A 15014-nucleotide genomic window follows, 5' to 3' on the forward strand; every position below is an offset into this window, starting at 1 on the left:
GGGGTAATAATAATATAACAGGAGGTAATAATAATATAACAGGAGGGTAATAATAATATAACAGGAGGTAATAATAATATAACAGGAGGGTAATAATAATATAACAGGAGGGTAATAATATAACAGGAGGATAATAATAATATAACAGGAGGATAATAATAATATAACAGGAGGGTAATAATAATATAACAGGAGGTAATAACAATATAACAGGAGGTAATAATAATATAACAGGAGGTAATAATAATATAACAGGAGGTAATAATAATATAACAGGAGGTAATAATAATATAACAGGAGGTAATAATAATATAACAGGAGGTAATAATAATATAACAGGAGGGTAATAATAATATAACAGAAGGGTAATAATAATATAACAGGAGGTAATAATAATATAACAGGAGGTAATAATAATATAACAGGAGGTAATAATAATATAACAGAAGGGTAATAATAATATAACAGGAGGTAATAATAATATAACAGGAGGTAATAATAATATAACAGGAGGGTAATAATAATTCTATAACTATAATAAAGTAGAATGTTACCTGCACTAGGACCTGCTCTGTATCCGCTAGATGGGGGAGGTGTAGGACCTGTGATGATGTCACAATCATGTGACCAAGACAGGTAGGGGTGGAGCTCAGCAAGATAAAAGAGATTGTGGAACAAGGACCTGTGAGGATGGTCATGTGACATCTGTTTCCTGTAGAATACGGAGCATTTCTGTAAATGTTCGAGACAATTAAGGAAAGGGATCCAGCTGCAGAATATTGCCTCACTTTATACAGAAAACATGTGACCTCCACTCCGATTTAGCCCCGCCTACTCACCGCCTCCATCACAGGTCCTTCATCCAAATCGCTACTGTCTGAGCTCCACCCCCCACATGTACAGGTCACATGATTGTGACATCATCACAGGTCCTACACCTCCAGCATGTAGCAATAAGAAGATTACATGAGAAGGTTTGTTACATTGTGTCACCCCAGTAGTAAGGAGATTACATGAGGAGGAGGTTTGTTACAGTGTGTCACCCCAGTAGTAAGGAGATTACATGAGGAGGAGGTATGTTACAGTGTGTCACCCCAGTAGTAAGGCGATTACATGAGGAGGAGGTTTGTTACAGTGTGTCACCCCAGTAGTAAGGAGATTACATGAGGAGGAGGTTTGTTACAGTGTGTCACCCCAGTAGTAAGGAGATTACATGAGGAGGAGGTATGTTACAGTGTGTCACCCCAGTAGTAAGGAGATTACATGAGGAGGAGGTTTGTTACAGTGTGTCACCCCAGTAGTAAGGAGATTACATGAGGAGGAGGTTTGTTACAGTGTGTCACCCCAGTAGTGAGGAGATTACATGAGGAGGAGGTTTGTTACAGTGTGTCACCCCAGTAGTAAGGAGATTACATGAGGAGGAGGTTTGTTACAGTGTGTCACCCCAGTAGGAAGGAGATTACATAGGGAGGAGGTTTGTTACAGTGTGTCACCCCAGTAGTAAGGAGATTACATGAGGAGGAGGTTTGTTACAGTGTGTCACCCCAGTAGTAAGGAGATTACATGAGGAGGAGGTTTGATACAGTGTGTCACCCCAGTAGTAAGGAGATTACATGAGGAGGAGGTTTGTTACAGTGTGTCACCCCAGTAGTAAGGAAATTACATGAGGAGGAGGTTTGATACAGTGTGCCACCCCAGTAGTAAGGAGATTACATGAAGAGGAGGTTTGTTACAGTGTGTCACACCAGTAGTAAGGAGATTACATGAGGAGGAGGTTTGTTACAGTGTGTCACCCCAGTAGTAAGGAGATTACATGAGGAGGAGGTTTGTTACAGTGTGTCACCCCAGTAGTGAGGAGATTACACGAGGAGGAGGTTTGTTACAGTGTGTCACCCCAGTAGTAAGGAGATTACATGAAGAGGAGGTTTGTTACAGTGTGTCACCCCAGTAGTAAGGAGATTACATGAAGAGGAGGTTTGTTACAGTGTGTCACCCCAGTAGTAAGGAGATTACATGAGGAGGAGGTTTGTTACAGTGTGTCACCCCAGTAGTAAGGAGATTACATGAGGAGGAGGTTTGTTACAGTGTGTCACCCCAGTAGTGAGGAGATTACACGAGGAGGAGGTTTGTTACAATGTGTCACCTCAGTAGTAAGGAGATTACATGAGGAGGAGGTTTGTTACAGTGTGTCACCCCAGTAGTAAGGAGATTACATGAGGAGGAGGTTTGTTACAGTGTGTCACCCCAGTAGTAAGGAGATTACATGAGGAGGAGGTTTGTTACAGTGTGTCACCCCAGTAGTAAGATTACATGAGGAGGAGGTTTGTTACAGTGTGTCACCCCAGTAGTAAGGAGATTACATGAGGAGGAGGTTTGTTACAGTGTGTCACCCCAGTAGTCAGGAGATTACATGAGGAGCAGGTCTGTTACAGTGTGTCACCTCAGTAGTAAGGAGATTACATGAGGAGGAGGTTTGTTACAGTGTGTCACCCCAGTAGTAAGGAGATTACATGAGGAGGAGGTTTGTTACAGTGTGTCACCCCAGTAGTCAGGAGATTACATGAGGAGGAGGTTTGTTACAATGTGTCACCTCAGTAGTAAGGAGATTACATGAGGAGGAGGTTTGTTACAGTGTGTCACACCAGTAGTAAGGAGATTACATGAGGAGGAGGTTTGTTACAGTGTGTCACCCCAGTAGTAAGGAGATTACATGAGGAGGAGGTTTGTTACAGTGTGTCACCCCAGTAGTAAGGAGATTACATGAGGAGGAGGTTTGTTACAGTGTGTCACCCCAGTAGTGAGGAGATTACACGAGGAGGAGGTTTGTTACAATGTGTCACCTCAGTAGTAAGGAGATTACATGAGGAGGAGGTTTGTTACAGTGTGTCACCCCAGTAGTAAGATTACATGAGGAGGAGGTTTGTTACAGTGTGTCACCCCAGTAGTAAGGAGATTACATGAGGAGGAGGTTTGTTACAGTGTGTCACCCCAGTAGTCAGGAGATTACATGAGGAGCAGGTCTGTTACAGTGTGTCACCTCAGTAGTAAGGAGATTACATGAGGAGGAGGTTTGTTACAGTGTGTCACCCCGGTAGTAAGGTGATTACATGAGGAGGAGGTTTGTTACAGTGTGTCACCCCAGTAGTAAGGAGATTACATGAGGAGGAGGTTTGTTACAGTGTGTCACCCCAGTAGTCAGGAGATTACATGAGGAGCAGGTCTGTTACAGTGTGTCACCCCAGTAGTGAGGAGATTACATGAGGAGCAGGTCTGTTACAGTGTGTCACCTCAGTAGTAAGGAGATTATATGAGGAGGAGGTTTGTTACAGTGTGTCACCCCAGTAGTAAGGAGATTACATGAGGAGGGGGTTTGTTACAGTGTGTCACCCCAGTAGTAAGGTGATTACATGAGGAGGGGGTTTGTTACAGTGTGTCACCCCAGAAGTAAGGAGATTACATGAGAAGGAGATTTGTTACAGTGTGTCACCCTAGTAGTAAGGAGATTACATGAGGAGGAGGTTTGTTACATTGTGGCGCTGGTTCTGTGATTCAGGCTCCTCCTCTTGCCCTCCAGCTGACCCAGTTGTCTCCTCTTCTCCTGAATGATCCCCAAAGATGAAGAAGGACAGGAATGAGATGACCAAGAGAATATTACACTTCACCTTGGAGATCCTCCACCTGCTGACTGGAGAGGTGAGGTGACCCATCTACATTTCCACCATTGTTGTCCCCATCTACATTTCCACCATTGTTGTCCCCCCCATCTACATTTCCATCATTTTTGTCCCCCCATCTACATTTCCACCATTGTTGTCCCCATCTACATTTCCAGCATTGTTGTCCCCCATCTACATTTCCACCATTGTTGTCCCCATCTACATTTCCACCATTGTTGCCCCCATCTACATTTCCACCATTGTTGTCCCCATCTACATTTCCACCATTGTTGTCCTCATCTACATTTCCACCATTGTTGTCCCCATCTACATTTCCACCATTGTTGTCCCCTCATCTACATTTCCACCATTGTTGTCCCCATCTACATTTCCACCATTGTTGTCCCCCATCTACATTTCCACCATTGTTGTCCCCATCTACATTTCCACCATTGTTGTCCCCATCTACATTTCCACCATTGTTGCCCCCATGTACATTTCCACCATTGTTGCCCCATCTACATTTCCACCATTGTTGTCCCCCCATCTACATTTCCACCATTGTTGTCCCCATCTACATTTCCACCATTGTTGTCCCCATCTACATTTCCACCATTCTTGTCCCCCCATCTACATTCCCACCATTGTTGTCCCCATCTACATTTTCACCATTGTTGTCCCCCATCTACATTTCCACCATTGTTGTCCCCATCTACATTTCCACCATTGTTGTCCCCATCTCCATTTCCACCATTGTTGTCCCCCATCTACATTTCCACCATTGTTGTCCCCATCTACATTTCCACCATTGTTGTCCCCCATCTACATTTCCACCATTGTTGTCCCCATCTCCATTTCCACCATTGTTGTCCCCATCTACATTTCCACCATTGTTGTCCCCCATCTACATTTCCACCATTGTTGTCCCCATCTACATTTCCACCATTGTTGGCCCCCATCTACATTTCCACCATTGTTGTCCCCCCATCTACAGTTCCACCATTGTTGTCCCCCATCTACATTTCCACCATTGTTGTCCCCCATCTACATTTCCACCATTGTTGTCCCCATCTACATTTCCACCATTGTTGTCCCCATCTACATTTCCCCCATTGTTGTCCCCATCTACATTTCCACCATTGTTGTCCCCCCATCTACATTTCCACCATTGTTGTCCCCCCATCTACATTTCCACCATTGTTGTCTCCATCTACATTTCCACCATTGTTGTCCCCCATCTACATTTCCACCATTGTTGTCCCCCCATCTACATTTCCACCATTGTTGTCCCCCATCTACATTTCCACCATTGTTGTCCCCCATCTACATTTCCACCATTGTTGTCCCCCATCTACATTTCCACTATTGTTGTCCCCCATCTACATTTCCACCATTGTTGTCTCCTCATCTACATTTCCACCATTGTTGTCCTCATCTACATTTCCACCATTGTTGTTCCCCCATCTACATTTCCACCATTGTTGTCTCCATCTACATTTCCACCATTGTTGTCCCCCATCTACATTTCCACCATTGTTGTCCCCCATCTACATTTCTACCATTGTTGTCCCCATCTACATTTCCACCATTGTTGTCCCCTCCATCTACATTTCCACCATTGTTGTCCCATCTACATTTCCACCATTGTTGTCCCCCATCTTTGGAGACGCTCTATGTTCTGGATGTCTCTTTGTAGGTGAGGTCTCCAGAACAGACCCCAGTATTCCAGATGTGCTCACTAGAGCTCTATACAGGGGGCACAATCTCCTCTTTGTAGTGGGGGAGGAATACTGGGGTCAGTCCCCTCATTGTCTCTCTCCATACACAGGATTACACCATAGTGAAGAAGACATGGGGGGAGTGTGTGGCCCCCAGCAGCCATCTCCATGAGTCAGGAGGACGGAGCAGGGCCCGGGGCCCCATCATGGAGCCTCCACCTCACTCACTGATACATGAGGAGAAGATCCTAGAACTCACCCACAGGATCACTGAGCTGCTGACTGGAGAGGTGACCCTGCTGGACATTATACAATAATGCAGGGGTCTGGTGATGATTAGAGAGGTGACACTGCTGGGACATTATACAGTAATGGAGGGGTCTGGTGATGACTGGAGAGGTGACCCTGCAGGGACATTATACAATAATGCAGGGGTCTGGTGATGACTGGAGAGGTGACACTGCTGGGACATTATACAGTAATGGAGGGGTCTGGTGATGACTGGAGAGGTGACACTGCTGGGACATTATACAGTAATGGAGGGGTCTGGTGATGATTAGAGAGGTGACACTGCTGGGACATTATACAGTAATGGAGGGGTCTGGAGATGACTGGAGAGGTGACACTGCTGGGACATTATACAGTAATGGAGGGGTCTGGAGATGACTGGAGAGGTGACACTGCTGGGACATTATACAGTAATGGAGGGGTCTGGTGATGATTAGAGAGGTGACACTGCTGGGACATTATACAGTAATGGAGGGGTCTGGTGATGACTGGAGAGGTGACACTGCTGGGACATTATACAGTAATGGAGGGGTCTGGTGATGACTGGAAAGGTGACACTGCTGGGACATTATACAGTAATGGAGGGGTCTGGTGATGATTAGAGAGGTGACACTGCTGGGAAATTATACAGTAATGAAGGGGTCTGGTGATGACTGGAGAGGTGACCCTGCTCGGACATTATACAGTAATGGAGGGGTCTGGTGATGACTGGAGAGGTGACCCTGCGGGGACATTATACAGTAATGGAGGAGTCTGGTGATGACTGGAGAGGTGACACTGCTGGGACATTATACAGTAATGGAGGGGTCTGGTGATGACTGGAGAGGTGACCCTGCTGGGACACAATACAGTAATGGAGGGATCTGGTGATGACTGGAGAGGTGACACTGCTGGGACATTATACAGTAATGGAGGGGTCTGGTGATGACTGGAAAGGTTACACTGCTGGGACATTATACAGTAATGGAGGGGTCTGGTGATGACTGGAGAGGTGACACTGCTGGACATTATACAGTAATGGAGGGGTCTGGTGATGACTGGAGAGGTGACACTGCTGGACATTATACAGTGATGGAGGGGTCTGGTGATGACTGGAGAGGTGACACTGCTGGGACATTATACAGTAATGGAGGGGTCTGGTGATGACTGGAGAGGTGACACTGCTGAGACATTATACAGTAATGGAGGGGACTGATGACTGGAGAGGTGACACTGCTGGGACATTATACAGTAATGGAGGGGTCTGGTGATGACTGGAGAGGTGACACTGCTGGGACATCATACAGTAATGGAGGGGTCTGGTGATGACTGGAGAGGTGACACTGCTGGGACATTATACAGTAATGGAGGGGTCTGGTGATTACTGGAGAGGTGACACTCCTGGGACATTATACAGTAATGGAGGGGTCTGGTGATGACTGGAGAGGTGACACTGCAGGGACATTATACAGTAAAGGAGGGGTCTGGTGATGACTGGAGAGGTGACACTGCTGGGACATTATACAGTAATGGAGGGGTCTGGTGATGATTAGAGAGGTGACACTGCTGGGACATTATACAGTAATGGAGGGGTCTGGTGATGACTGGAGAGGTGACACTGCTGGGACATTATACAGTAATGGAGGGGTCTGGTGATGATTAGAGAGGTGACACTGCTTGGACATTATACAGTAATGGAGGGGTCTGGTGATGATTAGAGAGGTGACACTGCTGGGACATTATACAGTAATGGAGGGGTCTGGTGATGACTGGAGAGGTGACACTGCTGGGACATTATACAGTAATGGAGGGGTCTGGTGATGACTGGAGAGGTGACACTGCTGGGACATTATACAGTAATGGAGGGGTCTGGTGATGATTAGAGAGGTGACACTGCTGGGACATTATACAGTAATGGAGGGGTCTGATGACTGGAGAGGTGACACTGCTGGGACATTATACAGTAATGGAGGGGTCTGGTGATGATTGGAGAGGTGACACTGCTGGGACATTATACAGTAATGGAGGGGTCTGGTGATGACTGGAGAGGTGACACTGCTGGGACATTATACAGTAGTGGAGGGGTCTGATGACTGGAGAGGTGACACTGCTGGGACATTATACAGTAATGGAGGGGTCTGATGACTGGAGAGGTGACACTGCTGGGACATTATACAATAATGGAGGGGTCTGGTGATGACTGGAGAGGTGACCCTGCTGGGACATTATACAGTAATGGAGGGGTCTAGTGATGACTGGAGAGGTGACTCTGCTGGGACATTATACAGTAATGGAGGGGTCTGGTAATGACTGGAGAGGTGACACTGCTGGGACATTATACAGTAATGGAGGGGTCTGGTGATGATTAGAGAGGTGACACTGCTGGGACATTATACAGTAATGAAGGGGTCTGGTGATGACTGGAGAGGTGACATTGCTGGGATATTATACAGTAATGGAGGGTCTGGTGATGACTGGAGAGGTGACACTGCTTGGACATTATACAGTAATGGAGGGGTCTGGTGATGACGGGAGAGGTGACACTGCTGGGACATTATACAGTAATGGAGGGGTCTGGTGATGACTGGAGAGGTGACACTGCTGGGGCATTATACAGTAATGGAGGGGTCTAGTGATTATTAGAGAGGTGACACTGCTGGGACATTATACAGTAATGGAGAGGTCTGGTGATGATTAGAGAGGTGACACTGCTGGGACATTATACAGTAATGGAGGGGTCTGGTGATGACTGGAGAGGTGACACTGCTGGGACATTATACAGTGATGGAGGGGTCTGGTGATGATTAGAGAGGTGACACTGCTGGGACATTGTACAGTAATGGAGGGGTCTGGTGATGACTGGAGAGGTGACATTGCTGGGACATTATACAGTGATGGGGGGTCTGGTGATGATTAGAGAGGTGACACTGCTGGGACATTGTACAGTAATGGAGGGGTCTGGTGATGACTGGAGAGGTGACACTGCTGGGACATTATACAGTAATGGAGGGGTCTGGTGATGACTGGAGAGGTGACACTGCTGGGACATTATACAGTAATGGAGGGATCTGGTGATGACTGGAGAGGTGACACTGCTGGGACATTATACAGTAATGGAGGGGTCTGGTGATGACTGGAGAGGTGACCCTGCTGGGACATTATTCAGTAATGGAGGGGTCTGGTGATTACTGGAGAGGTGACACTGCTGGGACATTATACAGTAATGGAGGGGTCTGGTGATGACTGGAGAGGTGACCCTGCTGGGACATTATACAGTAATGGAGGGGTCTGGTGATGACTGGAGAGGTGACCCTGCTGGGACATTATACAGTAATGGAGGGGTCTGGTGATGATTAGAGAGGTGACACTGCTGGGACATTATACAGTAGTGGAGGGGTCTGATGACTGGAGAGGTGACACTGCTGGGACATTATACAGTAATGGAGGGATCTGATGACTGGAGAGGTAACACTGCTGGGACATTATACAGTAATGGAGGGGTCTGATGACTGGAGAGGTGACACTGCTGGGACATTATACAGTAATGGAGGGGTCTGGTGATAACTGGAGAGGTGACCCTGCTCGGACATTATACAGTAATTGAGGGGTCTGGTGATGATTAGAGAGGTGACACTGCTGGGAGATTATACAGTAATGGAGGGGTCTGGTGATGATTAGAGAGGTGACACTGCTGGGACATTATACAGTAATGGAGGGGTCTGGTGATGATTAGAGAGGTGACACTGCTGGGACATTATACAGTAATGGAGGGGTCTGGTGATGACTGGAGAGGTGACATTGCTGGGATATTATACAGTAATGGAGGGTCTGGTGATGATTAGAGAGGTGACACTGCTGGGACATTATACAGTAATGGAGGGATCTGGTGATGACTGGAGAGGTGACCCTGCTGGGACATTATACAATAATGGAGGGTCTGGTGATGACTGGAGAAGTGACACTGCTGGGACATTATACAGTAATGGAGGGGTCTGGTGATGACTGGAGAGGTGACACTGTTGGGACATTATACAGTAATGGAGGGGTCTGGTGATGACTGGAGAGATGACACTGCTGGGACATAATACAGTAATGGAGGGGTCTGGTAATGACTGGAGAGGTGACACTGCTGGGACATTATACAGTAATGGAGGGGTCTGGTGATGACTGGAGAGGTGACACTGCTGGGACATTATACAGTAATGGAGGGGTCTGGTGATGATTAGAGAGGTGACACTGCTGGGACATTATACAGTAATGGAGGGGTCTGGTGATGACTGGAGAGGTGACACTGCTGGGACATTATACAGTAATGGAGGGGTCTGGTGATGATTAGAGAGGTGACACTGCTTGGACATTATACAGTAATGGAGGGGTCTGGTGATGATTAGAGAGGTGACACTGCTGGGACATTATACAGTAATGGAGGGGTCTGGTGATGACTGGAGAGGTGACACTGCTGGGACATTATACAGTAATGGAGGGGTCTGGTGATGACTGGAGAGGTGACACTGCTGGGACATTATACAGTAATGGAGGGGTCTGGTGATGATTAGAGAGGTGACACTGCTGGGACATTATACAGTAATGGAGGGGTCTGATGACTGGAGAGGTGACACTGCTGGGACATTATACAGTAATGGAGGGGTCTGGTGATGATTGGAGAGGTGACACTGCTGGGACATTATACAGTAATGGAGGGGTCTGGTGATGACTGGAGAGGTGACACTGCTGGGACATTATACAGTAGTGGAGGGGTCTGATGACTGGAGAGGTGACACTGCTGGGACATTATACAGTAATGGAGGGGTCTGATGACTGGAGAGGTGACACTGCTGGGACATTATACAATAATGGAGGGGTCTGGTGATGACTGGAGAGGTGACCCTGCTGGGACATTATACAGTAATGGAGGGGTCTAGTGATGACTGGAGAGGTGACTCTGCTGGGACATTATACAGTAATGGAGGGGTCTGGTAATGACTGGAGAGGTGACACTGCTGGGACATTATACAGTAATGGAGGGGTCTGGTGATGATTAGAGAGGTGACACTGCTGGGACATTATACAGTAATGAAGGGGTCTGGTGATGACTGGAGAGGTGACATTGCTGGGATATTATACAGTAATGGAGGGTCTGGTGATGACTGGAGAGGTGACACTGCTTGGACATTATACAGTAATGGAGGGGTCTGGTGATGACGGGAGAGGTGACACTGCTGGGACATTATACAGTAATGGAGGGGTCTGGTGATGACTGGAGAGGTGACACTGCTGGGGCATTATACAGTAATGGAGGGGTCTAGTGATTATTAGAGAGGTGACACTGCTGGGACATTATACAGTAATGGAGAGGTCTGGTGATGATTAGAGAGGTGACACTGCTGGGACATAATACAGTAATGGAGGGGTCTGGTGATGACTGGAGAGGTGACACTGCTGGGACATTATACAGTGATGGAGGGGTCTGGTGATGATTAGAGAGGTGACACTGCTGGGACATTGTACAGTAATGGAGGGGTCTGGTGATGACTGGAGAGGTGACATTGCTGGGACATTATACAGTGATGGGGGGTCTGGTGATGATTAGAGAGGTGACACTGCTGGGACATTGTACAGTAATGGAGGGGTCTGGTGATGACTGGAGAGGTGACACTGCTGGGACATTATACAGTAATGGAGGGGTCTGGTGATGACTGGAGAGGTGACACTGCTGGGACATTATACAGTAATGGAGGGATCTGGTGATGACTGGAGAGGTGACACTGCTGGGACATTATACAGTAATGGAGGGGTCTGGTGATGACTGGAGAGGTGACCCTGCTGGGACATTATTCAGTAATGGAGGGGTCTGGTGATTACTGGAGAGGTGACACTGCTGGGACATTATACAGTAATGGAGGGGTCTGGTGATGACTGGAGAGGTGACCCTGCTGGGACATTATACAGTAATGGAGGGGTCTGGTGATGACTGGAGAGGTGACCCTGCTGGGACATTATACAGTAATGGAGGGGTCTGGTGATGATTAGAGAGGTGACACTGCTGGGACATTATACAGTAGTGGAGGGGTCTGATGACTGGAGAGGTGACACTGCTGGGACATTATACAGTAATGGAGGGATCTGATGACTGGAGAGGTGACACTGCTGGGACATTATACAGTAATGGAGGGGTCTGATGACTGGAGAGGTGACACTGCTGGGACATTATACAGTAATGGAGGGGTCTGGTGATAACTGGAGAGGTGACCCTGCTCGGACATTATACAGTAATTGAGGGGTCTGGTGATGATTAGAGAGGTGACACTGCTGGGAGATTATACAGTAATGGAGGGGTCTGGTGATGATTAGAGAGGTGACACTGCTGGGACATTATACAGTAATGGAGGGGTCTGGTGATGATTAGAGAGGTGACACTGCTGGGACATTATACAGTAATGGAGGGGTCTGGTGATGACTGGAGAGGTGACATTGCTGGGATATTATACAGTAATGGAGGGTCTGGTGATGATTAGAGAGGTGACACTGCTGGGACATTATACAGTAATGGAGGGATCTGGTGATGACTGGAGAGGTGACCCTGCTGGGACATTATACAATAATGGAGGGTCTGGTGATGACTGGAGAAGTGACACTGCTGGGACATTATACAGTAATGGAGGGGTCTGGTGATGACTGGAGAGGTGACACTGTTGGGACATTATACAGTAATGGAGGGGTCTGGTGATGACTGGAGAGATGACACTGCTGGGACATAATACAGTAATGGAGGGGTCTGGTAATGACTGGAGAGGTGACACTGCTGGGACATTATACAGTAATGGAGGGGTCTGGTGATGACTGGAGAGGTGACACTGCTGGGACATTATACAGTAATGGAGGGGTCTGGTGATGACTGGAGAGGTGACTCTGCTGGGACATTATACAGTAATGGAGGGGTCTGGTGATGACTGGAGAGGTGACACTGCTGGGACATTATACTGTAATGGAGGGGTCTGGTGATGACTGGAGAGGTGACACTGCTGGGACATTATACAGTAATGGAGAGGTCTGGTGATGACTGGAGAGGTGACACTGCTGGGACATAATACAGTAATGGAGAGGTCTGGTGATGACTGGAGAGGTGACACTGCTGGGAAATTATACAGTAATGGAGGGGTCTGGTGATGACTGGAGAGGTGACCCTGCTGGGACATTATACAGTAATGGAGGCGTCTGGTGATGACTGGAGAGGTGACACTGCTGGGACATTATACAGTAATGGAGGGGTCTGGTGATGATTAGAGAGGTGACCCTGCTGGGACATTATACAGTAATGGAGGGGTCTGGTGATGACTGGAGAGGTGACACTGCTGGGACATTATACAGTAATGGAGGGGTCTGGTGATGACTGGAGAGGTGACCCTGCTGGGACATTATACAGTAATGGAGGGGTCTGGTGATGACTGGAGAGGTGACACTGCTGGGACATTATACAGTAATGGAGGGGTCTGGTGATGACTGGAGAGGTGACACTGCTGGGACTTTATACAGTAATGGAGGGGTCTGGTGATGACTGGAGAGGAGACACTGCTGGAACATTATACAGTAATGGAGGGGTCTGGTGATGACTGGAGAGGTGACACTGCTGGGACATTATACAGTAATGGAGGGGTCTGGTGATGATTAGAGAGGTGACACTGCTGGGACATTATACAGTAATGGAGGGGTCTGGTGATGATTAGAGAGGTGACACTCCTGGGACATTATACAGTAATGGAGGGGTCTGGTGATGACTGGAGAGGTGACACTGCTGGGACATTATACAGTAATGGAGGGGTCTGGTGATGACTGGAGAGGTGACCCTGCTGGGACATTATACAGTAATGGAGGGGTCTGGTGATGACTAGAGAGGTGACCCTGCTGGGACATTATACAGTAATGGAGGGGTCTGGTGATGATTAGAGAGGTGACACTCCTGGGACATTATACAGTAATGGAGGGGTCTGGTGATGACTGGAGAGGTGACACTGCTGGGACATTATACAGTAATGGAGGGGTCTGGTGATGACTGGAGAGGTGACCCTGCTGGGACATTATACAGTAATGGAGGGGTCTGGTGATGACTGGAGAGGTGACCCTGCTGGGACATTATACAGTAATGGAGGGGTCTGGTGATGACTGGAGAGGTGACACTGCTGGGACATTATACAGTAATGGAGGGGTCTGGTGATGACTGGAGAGGTGACACTGCTGGGACATTATACAGTAATGGAGGGGTCTGGTGATGACTGGAGAGGTGACCCTGCTGGGACATTATACAGTAATGGAGGGGTCTGGTGATGACTGGAGAGGTGACACTGCTGGGACATTATACAGTAATGGAGGGGTCTGCTGATGACTGGAGAGGTGACACTGCTGGGACATTATACAGTAATGGAGGGGTCTGGTGATGACTGGAGAGGTGACACTGCTGGGACATTATACAGTAATGGAGGGGTCTGGTGATGACTGGAGAGGTGACACTGCTGGGACATTAAATAGTAATGGAGGGGTCTGGTGATGATTAGAGAGGTGACACTGCTGGGACGTTGTACAGTATTGGAGGGGTCTGGTGATGATTAGAGAGGTGACACTGCTGGGAAATTATACAGTAATGGAGGGGTCTGGTGATGACTGGAGAGGTGACACTGCTGGGACATTATACAGTAATGGAGGGGTCTGGTGATGACTGGAGAGGTGACCCTGCTGGGACATTATACAGTAATGGAGGGGTCTGGTGATTAGAGAGGTGACACTGCTGGGACATTATACAGTAATGGAGGGGTCTGTGATGATTAGAGAGTTGACACTGCTGGGACATTATACAGTAATGGAGGGGTCTGGTGATGACTGGAGAGGTGACACTGCTGGGACATTATACAGTAATGGAGGGGTCTGGTGATTAGAGAGGTGACACTGCTGGGACATTATACAGTAATGGAGGGGTCTGGTGATGACTGGAGAGGTGACACTGCTGGGACATAATACAGTAATGGAGGGGTCTGGTGATGACTGGAGGGGTGACACTGCTGGGACATTATACAGTAATGGAGGGGTCTGGTGATGATTAGAGAGGTGACACTGCTGGGACATTATACAGTAATGGAGGGGTCTGGTGATGACTGGAGAGGTGACACTGCTGGGACATTATACAGTAATGGAGGGGTCTGGTGATGACTGGAGAGGTGACCCTGCTGGGACATTATTCAGTAATGGAGGGGTCTGGTGATTACTGGAGAGGTGACACTGCTGGGACATTATACAGTAATGGAGGGGTCTGGTGATGACTGGAGAGGTGACCCTGCTGGGACATTATACAGTAATGGAGGGGTCTGGTGATGACTGGAGAGGT

General features: G+C 47.8%; 2 protein-coding genes across 16 annotated transcripts in view; one reads left to right on the forward strand and one right to left on the reverse strand.

Moving 5' to 3' along the window:
• The window catches only part of LOC130277649 (zinc finger protein 569-like), a 614204-nt gene that overhangs the window by 95477 nt on the left and 503713 nt on the right, over nt 1–15014 (reverse strand). The window contains exon 1 of one of the 15 annotated variants that reach the window (XM_056528636.1): nt 555–682. The exons of the other annotated variants lie outside the window; for them this stretch is intronic. The gene's annotated coding sequence lies outside the window, so the exon portion shown is untranslated. Of the gene's footprint in view, nt 1–554; nt 683–15014 lie in introns of those variants that run through there. 15 annotated transcript variants of the gene reach the window in all.
• The window catches only part of LOC130286075 (oocyte zinc finger protein XlCOF7.1-like), a 40734-nt gene continuing 26613 nt past the window's right edge, over nt 894–15014 (forward strand). The window contains exons 1-3 of the mRNA XM_056537242.1: nt 894–974; nt 3616–3693; nt 5485–5664. Coding sequence (XP_056393217.1) covers nt 909–974; nt 3616–3693; nt 5485–5664 — 324 coding nt within the window. The 5' untranslated portion in view covers nt 894–908. The remainder of the gene's footprint in view (nt 975–3615; nt 3694–5484; nt 5665–15014) is intronic.

Source organism: Hyla sarda, chromosome 1 (genome assembly GCF_029499605.1).
Source record: "Hyla sarda isolate aHylSar1 chromosome 1, aHylSar1.hap1, whole genome shotgun sequence".
Taxonomy (NCBI): Eukaryota; Metazoa; Chordata; class Amphibia; order Anura; family Hylidae; genus Hyla; species Hyla sarda.